Below are 20,620 nucleotides of genomic sequence, written 5' to 3'. Positions count from 1 at the left end.
GGGTCCCCTCCTCTTCCTCTCACTATGGGGTCCCTCAAGGCTCCGTCCTGGGTCCCCTCCTCTTCCTCTCACTGTGGGGTCCCTCAAGGCTCCATCCTGGGTCCCCTCCTCTTCCTCTTACTATGGGGTTCCTCAAGGCTCCGTCCTGGGTCCCCTCCTCTTCCTCCTCTTCCTCTCACTATGGGGTCCTCAAGGCTCCATCCTGGGTCCCCTCCTCTTCCTCTCACTATGGGGTTCCTCAAGGCTCCGTCCTGGGTCCCCTCCTCTTCCTCTCACTATGGGGTCCCTCAAGGCTCCGTCCTGGGTCCCCTCCTCTTCCTCTCACTGTGGGGTCCCTCAAGGCTGCGTCCTGGGTCCCCTCCTCTTCCTCTCACTGTGGGGTCTCTCAAGGCTCCGTCCTGGGTCCCCTCCTCTTCCTCTCACTATGGGGTTCCTCAAGGCTCCGTCCTGGGTCCCCTCCTCTTCCTCTCACTATGGGGTTCCTCAAGGCTCCGTCCTGGGTCCCCTCCTCTTCTCTCGGCTCTGTCATTCGTTCGCATGGCTTCTCCTACCATAGCTATGCTGACGACACCCAACTGATCTTCTCGTTTCCACCGTCTGAAACACAGGTAGCAGAATCTCTGCCTGTCTGACCGACATCTCTCAGTGGATGTCTGCTCACCACCTGAAGATCAACCCTGACAAGACCGAGCTACTATTCCTTCCAGGGAAAGGCTCTCAGGCCATCAGGATTGTGAACTCCGACCTCACCAGGACCCCCACATAGACCCACACAACTGCCCCTCTTAGGCACACACACACACACACACACACTTACTGTAAATATTGTGTTGTTTTTTATTTGTAAATAGTGTGTACTTGTTGCCCTTGCACATTCCTGCTGAGCATTGCCACTTTCATTTCACTGCACACCCTGTGTGTGTATGTGACAAATAAAACATCTTGAATCTTGAATCTTGAATCTTGAAACCCATGACCTGACTACCACCTTCAACAGCTCTGTGTTGGCCCCGCCCCCGACTGCCAGGAACCTCGGGGTGACACTAGACAGTCAACTCTCCCTGACGGCCAACATCGCTGTGATGACGCGTTCCTGTAGGTACATGCTGCACAACATCAGGAGAATACGGCCTCTTCTTACTCAGAAGGCGGCACAGGTTCTGGTCCAGGCTCTGGTCCAGGCTCTGGTCATTTCACGCCTCGACTACTGCAACTCCCTCCTGGCTGGTCTACCCGCTAAGGCCATCCGACCTCTGCAGCTCGTCCAGAATGCAGCAGCTTGACTGGTCTTCAGCCTCCCGAAATTCACCCACACCACTCCGCTCCTCCACTCTCCATGGTTACCGGTGGAGCAGCATCCGCTTCAAAACACTGGTTCTTGGTACCGTGCTCTAGACGGATCGGGCGCCGTCTACATCCGGGATATGGTCACACCGTACACCCCGGCACGTTCGCTCCGCTCGGCAACAGCCAATCGTCTTGTGCCTCCTGCACCTCGAGCTCATCACTCTACATCCAGACTGTTGCTGTCCTGGCTCCTCAGTGGTGGAACGAGCTCCCCACTGACATCAGGACAGCAGGAAGTCTCTACATCTTCCGCCTGAGACTGAAAACACATCTTTTCCGACTATATCTGGATTAAAACACAGATTTGCACTTCAGTGGCTCTTAAATAGCACTTACTTATGGTACTTTAGTAGTTTGACTGAGTTGAGGAAAAGTTACTTCCTGTATTCTTGTTGTCCTTAGTTTGTACTCTAAGGTTGACATTCGGGGCTAATTAAAAAACATCCGGGGCTTTTTAGCCTAGGGACGCCACTGCCACCCGGTCAACGTCTGAAACATGTAGAATATTCCGCTGTTCACTCGCCCACACAGCAGCGACTTTATCGGCGAACTTGAAAACAGTTGTCATTTCCCTGAAGTGACAGAATTCATTGAGCAGGTTGAATATGTTTTAAGATTCTTTGTCACTGTGCCGCCAGCAGAGGGTTCGGCGTGTGAGACTCGCGTGCAGCGATAAACCCAAACTTTAAGACTCCTGAACGCGGCTCAGACACACGGGTGTATCCGGTCCTTTTTCAAAATAAGATATTTTTCCGACTGATTAAAAAAATACAAAATAAAATTTATTTATTCACTGCGGCCCGGGGGTTGGGGACCCCTGTGCTAAATGACATGTAATGTAATGTATGTGTGTGTGTGTGTGTGTGTGTCTGTACCTGTCGATGATCACAGGGTCTGATGGCGTTTCGTTCCGGTTCCCACAGCTCTTCTTGTCGCAGCAGCGACTGAAACAAGATGAACCGGATGAACAACAGATGTCATGTGACCAGATGAACAATAGATGTCATGTGACCAGGTGAACAATAGATGTCATGTGACCAGGTGAACAATAGATGTCATGTGACCAGATGAACAATAGATGTCATGTGACCAGATGATCAATAGATGTCATGTGACCAGATGATCAATAGATGTCATGTGACCAGATGATCAATAGATGTCATGTGACCAGGTGAACAATAGATGTCATGTGACCAGGTGAACAATAGATGTCATGTGACCAGGTGAACAATAGATGTCATGTGACCAGATGAACAATAGATGTCATGTGACCAGGTGAACAATAGATGTCATGTGACCAGGTGAACAATAGATGTCATGAGACTAGATGAACAATAGATGTCATGTGACCAGATGAACAATAGATGTCATGTGACCAGATGAACAATAGATGTCATGTGACCAGATGAACAATAGATGTCATGTGACCAGATGAACAATAGATGTCATGTGACCAGGTGAACAATAGATGTCATGTGACCAGGTGAACAATAGATGTCATGTGACCAGGTGAACAATAGATGTCATGTGACCAGATGAACAATAGATGTCATGTGACCAGATGAACAATAGATGTCATGTGACCAGATGATCAATAGATGTCATGTGACCAGATGAACAATAGATGTCATGTGACCAGATGAACAATAGATGTCATGTGACCAGGTGAACAATAGATGTCATGTGACCAGGTGAACAATAGATGTCATGTGACCAGGTGAACAATAGATGTCATGTGACCAGATGAACAATAGATGTCATGTGACCAGATGAACAATAGATGTCATGTGACCAGATGAACAATAGATGTCATGTGACCAGATGAACAATAGATGTCATGTGACCAGATGAACAATAGATGTCATGTGACCAGATGAACAATAGATGTCATGTGACCAGATGAACAATAGATGTCATGTGACCAGATGAACAATAGATGTCATGACCAGATGAACAATAGATGTCATGTGACCAGATGAACAATAGATGTCATGTGACCAGATGAACAATAGATGTCATGTGACCAGATGATCAATAGATGTCATGTGACCAGATGAACAATAGATGTCATGTGACCAGGTGAACAATAGATGTCATGTGACCAGATGAACAATAGATGTCATGTGACCAGATGAACAATAGATGTCATGTGACCAGATGAACAATAGATGTCATGTGACTAGATGAACAATAGATGTCATGTGACCAGATGAACAATAGATGTCATGTGACCAGATGAACAATAGATGTCAGACCAGATGAACAATAGATGTCATGTGACCAGATGAACAATAGATGTCATGTGACCAGATGAACAATAGATGTCATGTGACCAGATGAACAATAGATGTCATGTGACCAGATGAACAATAGATGTCATGTGACCAGATGAACAATAGATGTCATGTGACCAGATGAACAATAGATGTCATGTGACCAGATGAACAATAGATGTCATGTGACCAGATGAACAATAGATGTCATGTGACCAGATGAACAATAGATGTCACCAGATGAACAATAGATGTCATGTGACCAGATGAACAATAGATGTCATGTGACCAGATGAACAATAGATGTCATGTGACCAGATGAACAATAGATGTCATGTGACCAGATGAACAATAGATGTCATGTGACCAGATGAACAATAGATGTCATGTGACCAGATGAACAATAGATGTCATGTGACCAGATGAACAATAGATGTCATGTGACCAGATGAACAATAGATGTCATGTGACCAGGTGAACAATAGATGTCATGTGACCAGATGAACAATAGATGTCATGTGACCAGGTGAACAATAGATGTCATGTGACCAGATGAACAATAGATGTCATGTGACCAGATGAACAATAGATGTCATGTGACCAGATGAACAATAGATGTCATGTGACCAGGTGAACAATAGATGTGACCAGGTGAACAATAGATGTCATGTGACCAGGTGAACAATAGATGTCATGTGACCAGATGAACAATAGATGTCATGTGACCAGATGAACAATAGATGTCATGTGACCAGATGAACAATAGATGTCATGTGACCAGATGAACAATAGATGTCATGTGACCAGATGAACAATAGATGTCATGTGACCAGGTGAACAATAGATGTCATGTGACCAGGTGAACAATAGATGTCATGTGACCAGATGAACAATAGATGTCATGTGACCAGATGAACAATAGATGTCATGTGACCAGATGAACAATAGATGTCATGTGACCAGATGAACAATAGATGTCATGTGACCAGATGAACAATAGATGTCATGTGACCAGATGAACAATAGATGTCATGTGACCAGATGAACAATAGATGTCATGTGACCAGATGAACAATAGATGTCATGTGACCAGATGAACAATAGATGTCATGTGACCAGATGAACAATAGATGTCATGTGACCAGGTGAACAATAGATGTCATGTGACCAGATGAACAATAGATGTCATGTGACCAGATGAACAATAGATGTCATGTGACCAGATGAACAATAGATGTCATGTGACCAGATGAACAATAGATGTCATGTGACCAGGTGAACAATAGATGTCATGTGACCAGGTGAACAATAGATGTCATGTGACCAGGTGAACAATAGATGTCATGTGACCAGATGAACAATAGATGTCATGTGACCAGATGAACAATAGATGTCATGTGACCAGATGAACAATAGATGTCATGTGACCAGATGAACAATAGATGTCATGTGACCAGATGAACAATAGATGTCATGTGACCAGATGAACAATAGATGTCATGTGACCAGATGAACAATAGATGTCATGTGACCAGATGAACAATAGATGTCATGTGACCAGATGAACAATAGATGTCATGTGACCAGATGAACAATAGATGTCATGTGACCAGATGAACAATAGATGTCATGTGACCAGATGAACAATAGATGTCATGTGACCAGATGAACAATAGATGTCATGTGACCAGATGAACAATAGATGTCATGTGACCAGATGAACAATAGATGTCATGTGACCAGATGAACAATAGATGTCATGTGACCAGATGAACAATAGATGTCATGTGTCCAGATGAACAATAGATGTCATGTGACCAGATGAACAATAGATGTCATGTGACCAGATGAACAATAGATGTCATGTGACCAGATGAACAATAGATGTCATGTGACCAGATGAACAATAGATGTCATGTGACCAGATGAACAATAGATGTCATGTGACCAGATGAACAATAGATGTCATGTGACCAGATGAACAATAGATGTCATGTGACCAGATGAACAATAGATGTCATGTGACCAGATGAACAATAGATGTCATGTGACCAGATGAACAATAGATGTCATGTGACCAGATGAACAATAGATGTCATGTGACCAGATGAACAATAGATGTCATGTGACCAGATGAACAATAGATGTCATGTGACCAGATGAACAATAGATGTCATGTGACCAGATGAACAATAGATGTCATGTGACCAGATGAACAATAGATGTCAGACCAGATGAACAATAGATGTCATGTGACCAGATGAACAATAGATGTCATGTGACCAGATGAACAATAGATGTCATGTGACCAGGTGAACAATAGATGTCATGAGACCAGATGAACAATAGATGTCATGTGACCAGATGAACAATAGATGTCATGTGACCAGATGAACAATAGATGTCATGAGACCAGATGAACAATAGATGTCATGTGACCAGATGAACAATAGATGTCATGTGACCAGATGAACAATAGATGTCATGTGACCAGGTGAACAATAGATGTCATGTGACCAGATGAACAATAGATGTCATGTGACCAGGTGAACAATAGATGTCATGTGACCAGGTGAACAATAGATGTCATGTGACCAGGTGAACAATAGATGTCATGAGACCAGGTGAACAATAGATGTCATGAGACCAGGTGAACAATAGATGTCATGTGACCAGGTGAACAATAGATGTCATGTGACCAGATGAACAATAGATGTCATGTGACCAGATGAACAATAGATGTCATGTGACCAGGTGAACAATAGATGTCATGTGACCAGGTGAACAATAGATGTCATGTGACCTGATGAACAATAGATGTCATGTGACCAGATGAACAATAGATGTCATGTGACCAGATGAACAATAGATGTCATGTGACCAGATGAACAATAGATGTCATGTGACCAGATGAACAATAGATGTCATGTGACCAGATGAACAATAGATGTGATGTGACCAGATGAACAATAGATGTCATGTGACCAGATGATCAATAGATGTCATGTGACCAGGTGAACAATAGATGTCATGTGACCAGATGAACAATAGATGTCATGTGACCAGGTGAACAATAGATGTCATGTGACCAGATGAACAATAGATGTCATGAGACTAGATGAACAACAGATGTCATGTGACCAGGTGAACAATAGATGTCATGAGACCAGATGAACAATAGATGTCATGTGACCAGGTGAACAATAGATGTCATGTGACCAGATGATCAATAGATGTCATGTGACCAGGTGAACAATAGATGTAATGTGACCAGATGAACAATAGATGTCATGTGACCAGGTGAACAATAGATGTCATGAGACCAGATGAACAATAGATGTCATGTGACCAGATGAACAATAGATGTCATGTGACCAGATGAACAATAGATGTCATGAGACCAGATGAACAATCGATGTCATGTGACTAGATGAACAATAGATGTCATGTGACCAGATGAACAATAGATGTCATGTGACTAGATGAACAATATATGTCATGTGACCAGATGAACAATAGATGTCATGTGACCAGATGAACAATCGATGTCATGTGACCAGATGAACAATCGATGTCATGTGACCAGATGAACAATCGATGTCATGTGACCAGGTGAACAATAGATGTCATGTGACCAGGTGAACAATAGATGTCATGAGACCAGGTGAACAATAGATGTCATGAGACCAGATGAACAATAGATGTCATGTGACCAGATGAACAATAGATGTCATGTGACCAGGTGAACAATAGATGTCATGAGACCAGATGAACAATAGATGTCATGTGACCAGATGAACAATAGATGTCATGTGACCAGATGAACAATAGATGTCATGTGACCAGATGAACAATAGATGTCATGTGACCAGGTGAACAATAGATGTCATGAGACCAGATGAACAATAGATGTCATGTGACCAGATGAACAATAGATGTCATGTGACCAGATGAACAATAGATGTCATGTGACCAGATGAACAATAGATGTCATGTGACTAGATGAACAATAGATGTCATGTGACCAGATGAACAATAGATGTCATGTGACCAGATGAACAATAGATGTCATGTGACCAGATGAACAATAGATGTCATGTGACCAGATGAACAATAGATGTCATGTGACTAGATGAACAATAGATGTCATGTGACCAGATGAACAATAGATGTCATGTGACCAGATGAACAATAGATGTCATGTGACCAGATGAACAATAGATGTCATGTGACCAGGTGAACAATAGATGTCATGTGACCAGATGAACAATAGATGTCATGTGACTAGATGTGACCTGGTCTCAGGTTCTTACCTGCACATGATCTCATGAGTCAGCAGGACTCGGCACATCTCTGGATTCTTATCCTGCCCTTCATAGATGATGGCCTAACACACATGCAAGCACACGCACACGTATGTATATATATATATGTATATGTGTATATATATATCCATATAGATATATGTATATATGTATGTATATACAGGACTGTCTCAGAAAATTAGAATATTGTGATGAAGTTCTTTCTTTTCTGTAATGCAATTAAAAAAACAAAAATGTCATGCATTCTGGATTCATTACAAATCAACTGAAATATTGCAAGCCTTTTATTCTTTTAATATTGCTGATTATGGCTTACAGCTTAAGTAAACTCAAATATCCTATCTCTAAATATTAGAATATCATGAAAAAGTATACTAGTAGGGTATTAAACAAATCACTTGAATTGTCTAATTAACTCGAAACACCTGCAAGGGTTTCCTGAGCCTTGACAAACACTCAGCTGTTATAAATCTTTTTTTACTTGGTCTGAGGAAATATTAAAATTTTATGAGATAGGATTTTAGAGTTTTCTTAAGCTGTAAGCCATAATCAGCAATATTAAAAGAATAAAAGGCTTGCAATATTTCAGTTGATTTGTAATGAATCCAGAATGCATGACATTTTTGTTTTTTTAATTGCATTACAGAAAATAAAGAACTTTATCACAATATTCTAATTTTCTGAGACAGTCCTGTATATGTATATATGTACATGAAGAAGACCTATCAACTGCTGCTTACCTGCTTGCTCATGGAATCGATCAGCCGGATGTATAGGTCTTGCTCCGTTCTTACCCCTGAACACATGAGTTAAATTATTATTAATTATTGTGATTAATATTTTCATGAACATTATTAAACTCATTAAGACTATTGTTGCTTCTTTAATGAACCGTTCAGTAAATGAAGCGTACCCACCGTTACTGAAGAGCAGCTGCAGCTTGTAATGAATCCCGTTGTTTGTCTTCTCTCCACTCGGCTCCTACACACAACACATGGGATCAATGTGTATCAATGTGCATCAATGTGCACCACTGTGTATCAATGTGCATCAATGTGTATCAATGTGTATCAATGTGTGTCACTGTGTATCAATGTGTGTCAATGTGTATCAATGTGTATCAATGTGCATCAATGTGTGTCAATGTGTATCAATGTGCACCACTGTGTATCAATGTGCATCAATGTGTGTCAATGTGTGTCAATGTGTATCAATGTGCACCACTGTGTATCAATGTGTATCAATGTGTGTCAATGTGCATCAATGTGTATCAATGTGCATCAATGTGTATCAATGTGTGTCAATGTGCATCAATGTGTGTCAATGTGCATCAATGTGTATCAATGTGCATCAATGTGTATCAATGTGCATCAATGTGTATCAATGTGCGTCACTGTGTATCAATGTGCATCAGTGGCGGGCCGTCAGGGCCAGCAAGGCCTTCTCTGCTGGCCTAAACATCATCAGAATATATATTTTTTTCTAAATATATTTGCCCACAAATATGTATTCAATTATTTCCCAGAGTAAGAGTTATTCTCTTAATTTCATAGCGTTCCTCTTGGTTGCGCTGCTGCCAGCGCCAGGTTGAGATTTGGAGGGCTGGTCTTTATGTTAGATCTTTTATCCAATCATATTCAGCCATCGTGTGTTGCCAGGGGGCTCAAATCTGCCATTAGGCCTTCAGAATCAACATTGCGGGCGCTGGTAGCTTCAAGTGAATGGGAATGACGATGTTGTGTCAACCAATCAGCTTTAGAGTTGGCTCCTCTAGGCCTTCGAGAAGGCCCCGGAACCGGCACAGGAGCAGCGAGCAGGCGGAGTGCTGCACGTCTTTTGATTGGATTACCAATATTGAGAGGCGGGGTCTATGGGCAGGTAGATGCAGAACCTCAGAACCTCAGAACTAGGAAACTGAATTTGATAAACGAAATAATTCGCGTACTACTAAGCTGTTTGTTCAACCCACAATGGCGGAAGGAGGAGAAGATATCGATTTGGTCGAGGATATAATTATAAGGCCATTCTCAACGAACTTTAAGACCGACGCCGACGCTACAAAGCCCGTCACAGGCGGGACAGGGGTTCGTTCGCCACTTTCAAAGTTCCAACTACGAGCGCTACCGATGGCTCAGGCTCCGAGAAGCTCTGCACACCGGACTGCTGGGGATGCCTGTTGCAAGTGATGGATTTGGTGTTGGGAGCCACACTGGCTTTGCAAACTTGAGTTGTCTAACCGAGGCAGCAACGAGACACCAAAGTACGGCTCGGCACCTACAAGCATCGGTGCTTTGACAACTTTTGGGGACACGGAGCGGATCTACAGATCAACGAACAAGCGGCAACAGAGCTGCACAATGAACAGGTGAAGAACAAGAGGGACATATTGAAAAGACTCATTAATTGTGTCATGTGTTTGGGTAAACAGGAACTTTCATCTTCATCATATTTATATCGATGTATGTGTGTGTATAAATACACACACATACATCGATAGAAATATACATATACATGTACGATACGATTCTCTGAATTCTCAGTGTAACTGAGGGTTTTACGTTACTTAATAACACAAGAAACACGACAACTTTATCTTTTTCCGTCTGCTCTTCACAATAAAAGCCCCGCACCGGAAACACTAGTGAACTAATATCTTACATTAGGTTGTTCAGCTGTAGTAAGACGGCATTGAAGGCCTAGATAGAAAATGCACGGCCCGCCACTGATGTGCATCAATGTGTGTCACTGTGTATCAATGTGTATCAATGTGTGTCAAAGTGTATCAATGTGCATCAATGTGTATCAATATTCATCAAAGTGTATCAATGTGCATCAATGTGCATAAATGTGCATCAAATTGTATCAATGTGCATCAATGTGTGTCACTGTGTATCAATTTGTATCAATGTGTATTTAATGTGCATCAATGTGTATTTAATGTGCATCAATGTGCACCACTGTGCATCAATATGTATCAATGTGTATTTAATGTGCATCAATGTGCACCACTGTGCATCAATGTGTATTTAATGTGCATCAATGTGCACCACTGTGCATCAATGTGTATCAATGTGTATTTAATGTGCATCAATGTGCACCACTGTGCATCAATGTGTATCAATGTGTATTTAATGTGCATCAATGTGCACCACTGTGTATCAATGTGTATTTAATGTGCATCAATGTGCACCACTGTGCATCAATGTGTATCAATGTGTACCACTGTGCATCAATGTGTATTTAATGTGTATCAATGTGTATTTAATGTGCATCAATGTGTATTTAATGTGCATCAATGTGCACCACTGTGCATCAATGTGTATCAATGTGTATTTAATGTGCATCAATGTGTATTTAATGTGCACCACTGTGCATCAATGTGTATCAATGTGTATTTAATGTGCATCAATGTGTATTTAATGTGCATCAATGTGCACCACTGTGCATCCAACTTGAGTTCAGGGGTGCGTTTGTTTTCCACTCCGGCTCCTCCCTGACTTTCTGCCCCAGCATGAAGGAGGACATTCTAAAAGTCAACCATGCACCACAATGTTGGGGTGGAGTTAAGCACTGCGCTTGATTCGTAAGCCAGCACGTCCCTCTTGTGTTTCGTGTGACACGAGTGTGTTGGAGCGCTCGGTTCGAGGCCCGGCTCCTCCCTAACCTTCTCTTTCTCCACGAAGTCCACGTAGGCCGTGCGTTCGACCTCCACCGGCTGCCCCTGGCGGTCGAACAGCGCCAACACCAAGTGGAAGAAGTTGGACTTCCTCAGGTTGGACGGAGGCTGCTTCTCAAAGTGAGCGCGCGCTAACCCCACCCCGCTGAAGAAAGACAAGAGGCACGCTCAGGTACGAGAGTTAACACGCCCACTGACAGAGGAACATGAAGAAGGAGAAGGGGGAGAAGGAGAAGAAGACACGCTCATGTGTTAAACAATGTTTCATTTCCAGCAGCTAATGACATCATCGACTCGGAGCCCTCAGCAGGCTCCGCCCCCTCCTCAGGAGAAATACATTTCTAATTCACGTGTCTGAAATCATTTTACAGCCAGAGGCTGAAAGGTTTCCACCCCTCATGGGCTGCGAATCAAGCGCGCCTCACAAGAAAAGACACAGCGTCAAATATCTTCTTTGTCTTCTTCCTATTATTATTATTATTATTAGTTTTAGTTTTATAAGATACATGTTTGTATAAATATTAAGATACATATTTATATAAATATTAAGTTACCTATTATTTATATAAATATTAAGATACCTATTTATATAAATACTAAGATACATGTTTGTATAAATATTAAGATACTTGTTTATATAAATATTAAGATACCTATTTATAAAAATATTAAGATACATGTTTATATAAATATTAAGATACCTATTTATATAAATATTAAGATACATGTTTGTATAAATATTAAGATACATGTTTATATAATATTAAGATACCTATTAAGATACATGTTTGTATAAATATTAAGATACCTATTTATATAAATATTAAGATACATGTTTGTATAAATATTAAGATACATGTTTATATAATATTAAGATACCTATTTATATAAATATTAAGATACATGTTTATATAAATATTAAGATACCTATTTATATAAATATTAAGATACATGTTTGTATAAATATTAAGATACATGTTTATATAATATTAAGATACCTATTTATATCAATATTAAGATACATGTTTATATAAATATTAAGATACATGTTTGTATAAATATTAAGATACATGTTTATATAAATATTAAGATACATGTTTATATAATATTAAGATACCTATTTATATCAATATTAAGATACATGTTTATATAAATATTAAGATACCTATTTATATAAATACTAAGATACCTATTTATATAAATATTAAGATACATGTTTGTATAAATATTAAGATACTTGTTTATATAAATATTAAGATACCTATTTATATCAATATTAAGATACCTATTTATATAAATATTAAGATACATGTTTGTATAAATATTAAGATACATGTTTATATAATATTAAGATACCTATTTATATCAATATTAAGATACATGTTTATATAAATATTAAGATACCTATTTATATAAATACTAAGATACCTATTTATATAAATATTAAGATACATGTTTGTATAAATATTAAGATACTTGTTTATATAAATATTAAGATACCTATTTATAAAAATATTAAGATACATGTTTATATAAATATTAAGATACCTATTTATATAAATATTAAGATACATGTTTGTATAAATATTAAGATACCTATTTATATAAATATTAAGATACATCTTTGTATAAATTAGGGCTGTGAAACGATTACAATTTTTAATCGGGTTAATCACAGGTTTTTGTGGATTAATCATGATTAATCACATATTACCGATATTCTCGGTATATTTTGTGAGAACATAGAGATTTATGACAAAAGACGGATATATACATTTATACATTCTTCTATACAATGGTGCTGCAACTCAGCAGTTATTTAGCTGTTTTCTTCCATATGGAACATTAATACATCTTCATCCTAAACAGAATGTTTAACCCTCCTGTTACCTTTCGGGTCAATTTGACCCCATTCAATGTTTAATGTCGGTGTTCTTTGGGGTCAATTTGACCCCAGGCTGTGTTTCACTGTGTCAAACATATAAGAAATATCAATTTTTTATTTATTTAAAGGGCTATTTAGGTAGTCAACAAACAAACATAAAGTACCTCACACTTAAACTTGGGAAACAATATTAATTCTAATAATTTTCTGGAGGTTTAAATTGCTGGGGTCAAATTGACCCCGAGGGTAAAATATGTTAGTAAATGTAAAGGTAACAGGAGGGTTAAACAGAGCATTTTTCTCTTGTTTGTCAACCATTAACTCCACCATGATACAATCTAAAGGTGGACAGATTGACAAGTGACTTTTTTTTGCTCGGTCCCGATGCGCGCACGGAGCTCTGTGGCGCGCCAGACGGAGATCGATAAGTGTTAACGCAACGCGTAGAGACAGAGATGACATGCTGCTGTGGAGATACGATCAACAACAGACGTTTAGTTTAATAAAGAACAAAGGCGTGCTATAGAGAACATGTCAGGGGCGGGCCAATCTTTTTAATGTCATGCGATCTACCGACACTACGCCGCGATCGACTGGCAGGTCGCGATCGACGTGTTGAGACCCTGATCGACAGGAAGTAAAAGTCGTAACAAGGTTTCCGGAGGTGAACCTGCGGAAGGATCATTACCGATGAACAGACCGTCTGCATGAGAGCGGACAGAGTTCAGGTTGAAGTGGTGTATTGGAAGCTCATTTTGCAAGTGACTTTTTTTTCGTCCCAACGACCAACAACAGACGGATTGAAGCTCATTCTGCGCATGCGTTAAATACGTAAAAAATAAATAACTAGTTAAACCTGTAATTGGATTAACTGAGTTAACGCGTTATTTTTCACAGCACTAGTATAAATATTAAGATACATGTTTATATAATATTAAGATAACTATATATATCAATATTAAGATACATGTTTATATAAATATTAAGATACCTATTTATATAAATATTAAGATACATGTTTGTATAAATATTAAGATACATTTTTATATAAATATTAAGATACATGTTTATATAAATATTAAGATACCTATTATTTATATAAATATTAAGATACCTATTTATATAAATATTAAGATACCTATTTATATAAATACTAAGATACCTATTTATATAAATATTAAGATACATGTTTGTATAAATATTAAGATACTTGTTTATATAAATATTAATATACCTATTTATAAAAATATTAAGATACATGTTTATATAAATATTAAGATACCTATTTATATAAATATTAAGATACATGTTTGTATAAATATTAAGATACCTATTTATATAAATATTAAGATACATGTTTGTATAAATATTAAGATACATGTTTATATAATATTAAGATACATATTTATATAAATATTAAGATACATGTTTATATAAATATTAAGATACCTATTTATATAAATATTAAGATACATGTTTGTATAAATATTAAGATACATTTTTATATAAATATTAAGATACATGTTTATATAAATATTAAGATACCTATTATTTATATAAATACTAAGATACCTATTTATATAAATATTAAGATACATGTTTGTATAAATATTAAGATACTTGTTTATATAAATATTAAGATACCTATTTATAAAAATATTAAGATACATGTTTATATAAATATTAAGATACCTATTTATATAAATATTAAGATACATGTTTGTATAAATATTAAGATACCTATTTATTAGGGCTGTCAGCGTTAACGCGTTAATCTATGCGATTAATTTGGCCGCGTTAACGCACTAAAATATTTTAACGCAATTAACGCAACTTTGTTGACTTCCGGTGTGCGTTGGAGTTGTTGCACTCCTGTGAGTGTCAAGCCGCGGCAGTCCGCCTCCTTCCTCCCGTCTGCTCCTCCATATTCACAGAGGAGCAGAGGGCGACGTGTCGGTGACGCGGGGCGGAAGGGAAAGGGGACTTTCTTTTTTTTTCTCCGCCCCGATGCGCGCGCAGACGCGCCGGCATGGAGCTCTGCGGCGAGACGGAGAGCCGAGAAGAGTGACCGACACGTGGAGACAGAATGACATGCTGCTGTAGAGACGACCAACAACAAACGTTTAGTTTAATAAAAGAACAAAGACGTCTTTAAGAAAATAACCGTACATTACTTCTGCTGTAATCTGGCGCGATAGAGAACATTACAGGGGGGCGGGGCCTCACCCTGATAGAATGGTGGGGGAAACACTGGGATGTGTCACATGCAAAAGCCTTTAAAAGGTGAATTTACATGTTTTTGTAAAATCGAGAAAATGAGCCCAGACTCCAGAGGGTTAACATTACATATTTGTCAGTTTACCAAGGCCACTGGTTCTGCTGCTGTTCAGTGTTAAAGATGACAGGACCAATCTCTAATACACCTTTTCTTACTAATCTGAATGTTTCACTGAAGAAACAATTTATCATCCACAATATTAAATACCTCACTGACACTTTATAGGTAGGAGCCTCTTTGAAAACACAGCTCTGTGTGAAGTTTTGTCTTTAAAAAAGAATACAATTAAACAAGTGTCTAAAATACACGCTGTCTGCAGGATTACTCGTTCATTTAGAAGATTTAGTCTTTCGAAGAGAAAAACCCTTTTAATCGCGATTAATCGCGATTAATTAATCGCAATTTCAAAATGTGCGATTAATTAGTTAATTTTTTTTAATCGATTGACAGCCCTACTATTTATATAAATATTAAGATACATGTTTGTATAAATATTAAGATACATGTTTATATAATATTAAGATACCTATTTATATAAATATTAAGATACATGTTTATATAAATATTAAGATACCTATTTATATAAATATTAAGATACATGTTTGTATAAATATTAAGATACCTATTTATATAAATATTAAGATACATGTTTGTATAAATATTAAGATACATGTTTATATAAATATTAAGATCCATGTTTGTATAAATATTAAGATACATGTTTGTATACATGATTATATCAATATTAATATACACGTTCAAATACATGGTAATATAAATATTAAGATACATGTTTATATCAATATTAAGATACATGTTTATATCAATATTAATATACATGTTTATATACATGTTTATATCAATATTAATATACATGTTTATATACATGATTATATCAATATACATGTTTATATCAATATTAATATACATGTTTATATACATGTTTATATCAAGATACATGTTTATATCAACATTAATATACATGTTTATATACATGTTTATATCAATATTAATATACATGTTTATATATGTATATATACATGTATATATATACACATGTATACAGGACTGTCTCAGAAAATTAGAATATTGTGATAAAGTTCTTTATTTTCTGTAATGCAATTAAAAAAACAAAAATGTCATGCATTCTGGATTCATTACAAATCAACTGAAATATTGCAAGCCTTTTATTCTTTTAATATAGCTGATTATGGCTTACAGCTTAAGAAAACTCTAAAATCCTATCTCATAAAATTTGAATATTTCCTCAGACCAAGTAAAAAAAAGATTTATAACAGCTGAGTGTTTGTCAAGGCTCAGGAAACCCTTGCAGGTGTTTCGAGTTAATTAGACAATTCAAGTGATTTGTTTAATACCCTACTAGTATACTTTTTCATGATATTCTAATATTTAGAGATAGGATATTTGAGTTTTCTTCATAATCAGCAATATTAAAAATAAAAGGCTTGCAATATTTCAGTTGATTTGTAATGAATCCAGAATGCATGACATTTTGTTTTTTTTTAATTGCATTACAGAAATAAATATATATATATATATATATAATATATATATGTGTATATATATGTGTATGTGTATATATATATAAAGTATGTATGTAAACATCCATATATACATATATGTACATATACATATATATATATATATATACATTTATACATCCAATACTGAACTCATTTTATAAATACATATATATAAATATTTCTACAAATATAAACTCTTATGTTTAAACTATATTATTGAACTGATGCAGATTTGACCTTCAGCATGTTGTCATATAAAAATATACAAATATATATATAAACTATATTTAGTATCGATAAATACTTCATTTTGTTTTACTCTGAAATCCAACATTCATCTGTTTATTTTATTAACATGTGATTCCACTAAAAGAAGAACTAAAGTGAAACTAAGGAGATCAAAATGAAACCGTCAAAACATTCCAACACAAATCACTGTTTCTGTTTGATAGAGAAGACTACAGCTCCCACAATGCCCCTGGGCTTTACCTCTGAGCCGCCGTGTTGGCGTCCATCACGCCGGATGAGTGCAGCCACCAGCGGCCGGACAGAGGCTCCTCCTTCAGGCGGCCGGGGGGCGCCGGGCCGGGAGCCAAACATGCTGGGCCGGGGCGGGGGGGGAGGAGGAGGGAGAGGAGAAGGAGGAGGAGGAGAGGAGGGGGGAGGAGGAGAAGGAGGAGAGGAGGTGAGGGGGGAGGAGGAGGAGGAGGAGGAGAGGGGGGAGGAGGAGGAGGAGAAGGAGGGGGGAGGAGGAGGAGGATATTAAAGTCCAGCAGAAAACAAAAAGCCGCAGATGAACTCAGACGAGAACTTTTCCTCCTTTTTACATTTCATGGAACTTCCTGTTTTTAAAAGGACTTTTTAAATGATTGTCTGCCGTGTTGAAGGAGAGGAAGAGGAGGAGGACAATTAAAATAAAATCCTCAGAGGACAAAAAGCGAGAAGAAGAAGAGTCCGGACACAGAATCGAGCGCGAACAAAGTTTCTTTTTTCTTTTCCCCAAAGAGAGGAAGAAAGAGGAGGAGGAGGAGAGAGGATACAGGAGCGATGATGGAGGGATGAGGAGCGGAGGAGAAACTCTCAGTCCTGTGGCCCCACAGGACTGGACGCCAAAACCCCAAAAGCCCACGGGTCTTCCTCCAAGCTGATGACATCACAGCCAGGGGGCGGGGCCTGACCATATAAGGATAGGAGAGGTGAGAGAGGGGGTGTGTGTTTGAAGAGAGAGACAGAGAATGCTCTGTCTCTGTTTCTCTCTGTCTATCTCTCTCTCTGTCTCTCTCCCTCCATCTCTCTCCCTCTCTCCATCTCTCTGTCTCTCTCAGTCTCTCCCTCTCCATCTCTCTCTCCCTCTCCCCATCTCTCTGTCTCTCTCAGTCTCTCTCCCTCTCCATCCCTCTCTCGCTCTGTCTCTCCATCTCTCTCTCTCTCTCCCTCTCTCCATCCCTCTCTCTCTGTCTCTCTCTATCTCTCCATCCCTCTCTCTCTGTCTCTCTCTTCCTCTGTCTCTCTCCATCTCTCTGTCTCTCTCCATCCCTCTCTCTCGCTCTGTCTCTCTCTCTCCATCTCTCTCGCTCTCTGTCTCTCTCTCCGTCTCTCTCCCTCTCTCTGTCTCTCTCTCTCTCCATCTCTCTCTCTCTCTCCCTGTGTCCAAACTTCTAGTCTGGTGCTTTCTTCTCTCTCTTAAAGGTACAGTACTTGCAGGTGATGGATCCCGTGTAAAGATGCCAACAGTTACATTGTGTTACATTGTGGAGAAGGAGGGAGCAGAGGAAGAAGAGGAGGAAGGAGTGAGGAGTGTACATATTGATTATATAGAGATTATTTATTGTCATATATATTGTTGTACATAGATTATTTATTGTCATATATATTGATTATATTTTGTTGTACATATTGATTATTTATTGATTATATGTGGATATATTTCGTGCTCACGGTCACAAAAAGCTGAAAATGGAAAAGTTTATACTTTTGCTGAAAGATGTAACATTTTAAATTGATATAAATACAATTAAATAATATGAATTAATGTTATTATATAAATAATATAATATGAATTAATGTTATTATATAAATAATATAAATTAATGTTATTATATAAATAATATAATATGAATAAATGTTATTATATAAATAATATAATATTAATTAATGTTATTATATAAATAATTTCTGAATTAATGTTATATAAATAATATATGAATTCCTGTTATTATATAAATAATTTAATATGAATTAATGTTATTATATAAATAATTTAATATGAATTAATGTTATTATATAAATAATATATGAATGAATTGTTATTATATACAGAATGTAATATGTATTAATGTTATATAAATAATATAAGATGAACTAATGTTATTATATAAATTATATATGAATTCATGTTATATAAATAAAATATGAATTAATGGTTATATAAATAATATGAATTCATGTTATTATATAAATAATAAAATATGAATTAATGGTTATATAAATAATAATATGTATTAATGTTATTATATAAGTAATATAATATTAATTAATATTATAATATCAATAATATATGAATTCATGTTATTATATAAATAATATGAATTAATGTAATTATATGAATAATATAATATGAATTAATGTTATATAAATAATATAATATGAATTAATGTTATTATATAAATAATATTAATTAATGTAATGATATAAATAATATAATATGAATTAATGTTATATAAATAATATGAATTAATGTTATAATATAAATAATTGAATATGAATTAATGTTATAATATAAATAATATATGAATTCATGTTATTATATAAATAATATGAATTCATGTTGTTATATAAATAATATAATATGAATTAACGTTGTTATATAAATAATATAATATGAATTAATGTTGTTATTGGTGAACTAAATATAAATAAAATGAATGACAAATATAAATTATAATTAATAAGACGATTCAGATTTAAACTTTGATCTCATTTCATCAAAGAGAAACTTCATGTTTATGATGTAGTATGCACCTCCTCTGGGGAGGAGCAGAGGACGAGGAGTAGAAGGAAATAGGAGGAGCAAAAGAGGAGGAGCAGAGAAGGAGAAAGAACAGAGGACATGGAGGAGCAGTGGACAAAGGGAGGAGCAGAGGACAAGAAGGAGGAGCAGTGGAGAACAAGAGGAGCAGAGTAGAGGATGGGGAAGAGGAGAGGATGGAGGAGGAGCAGAGGAGGACAAGAGGAGCAGAGTAGAGGATGGGGAAGAGGAGAGGATGGAGGAGGAGCAGAGGAGGAGCTGAGC

At 37.2% G+C, this 20,620-nt stretch overlaps 1 protein-coding gene across 1 annotated transcript in view; it reads right to left on the bottom strand.

Moving 5' to 3' along the window:
* Positions 1-17,843, bottom strand: part of LOC130204768 (transcription factor COE3-like) — a 38,404-nt gene extending 20,561 nt beyond the window's left edge. Inside the window, exons 1-6 of the mRNA XM_056431738.1 lie at positions 17,818-17,843; positions 11,610-11,766; positions 8,863-8,926; positions 8,686-8,741; positions 7,934-8,007; positions 2,223-2,291 (exon numbers count right to left, since the gene is read on the bottom strand). Of these exons, the coding sequence (XP_056287713.1) occupies positions 2,223-2,291; positions 7,934-8,007; positions 8,686-8,741; positions 8,863-8,926; positions 11,610-11,766; positions 17,818-17,843 (446 nt within the window). The remainder of the gene's footprint in view (positions 1-2,222; positions 2,292-7,933; positions 8,008-8,685; positions 8,742-8,862; positions 8,927-11,609; positions 11,767-17,817) is intronic.
* Positions 17,844-20,620: the final 2,777 nt, after the last annotated feature.

This window comes from Pseudoliparis swirei, chromosome 14, assembly GCF_029220125.1.
Source record: "Pseudoliparis swirei isolate HS2019 ecotype Mariana Trench chromosome 14, NWPU_hadal_v1, whole genome shotgun sequence".
In the NCBI taxonomy this organism is placed as follows: domain Eukaryota; kingdom Metazoa; phylum Chordata; class Actinopteri; order Perciformes; family Liparidae; genus Pseudoliparis; species Pseudoliparis swirei.
Note: the sequence above shows the minus strand (reverse complement) of the source record. Positions and strands in the feature narration are given on the sequence as shown.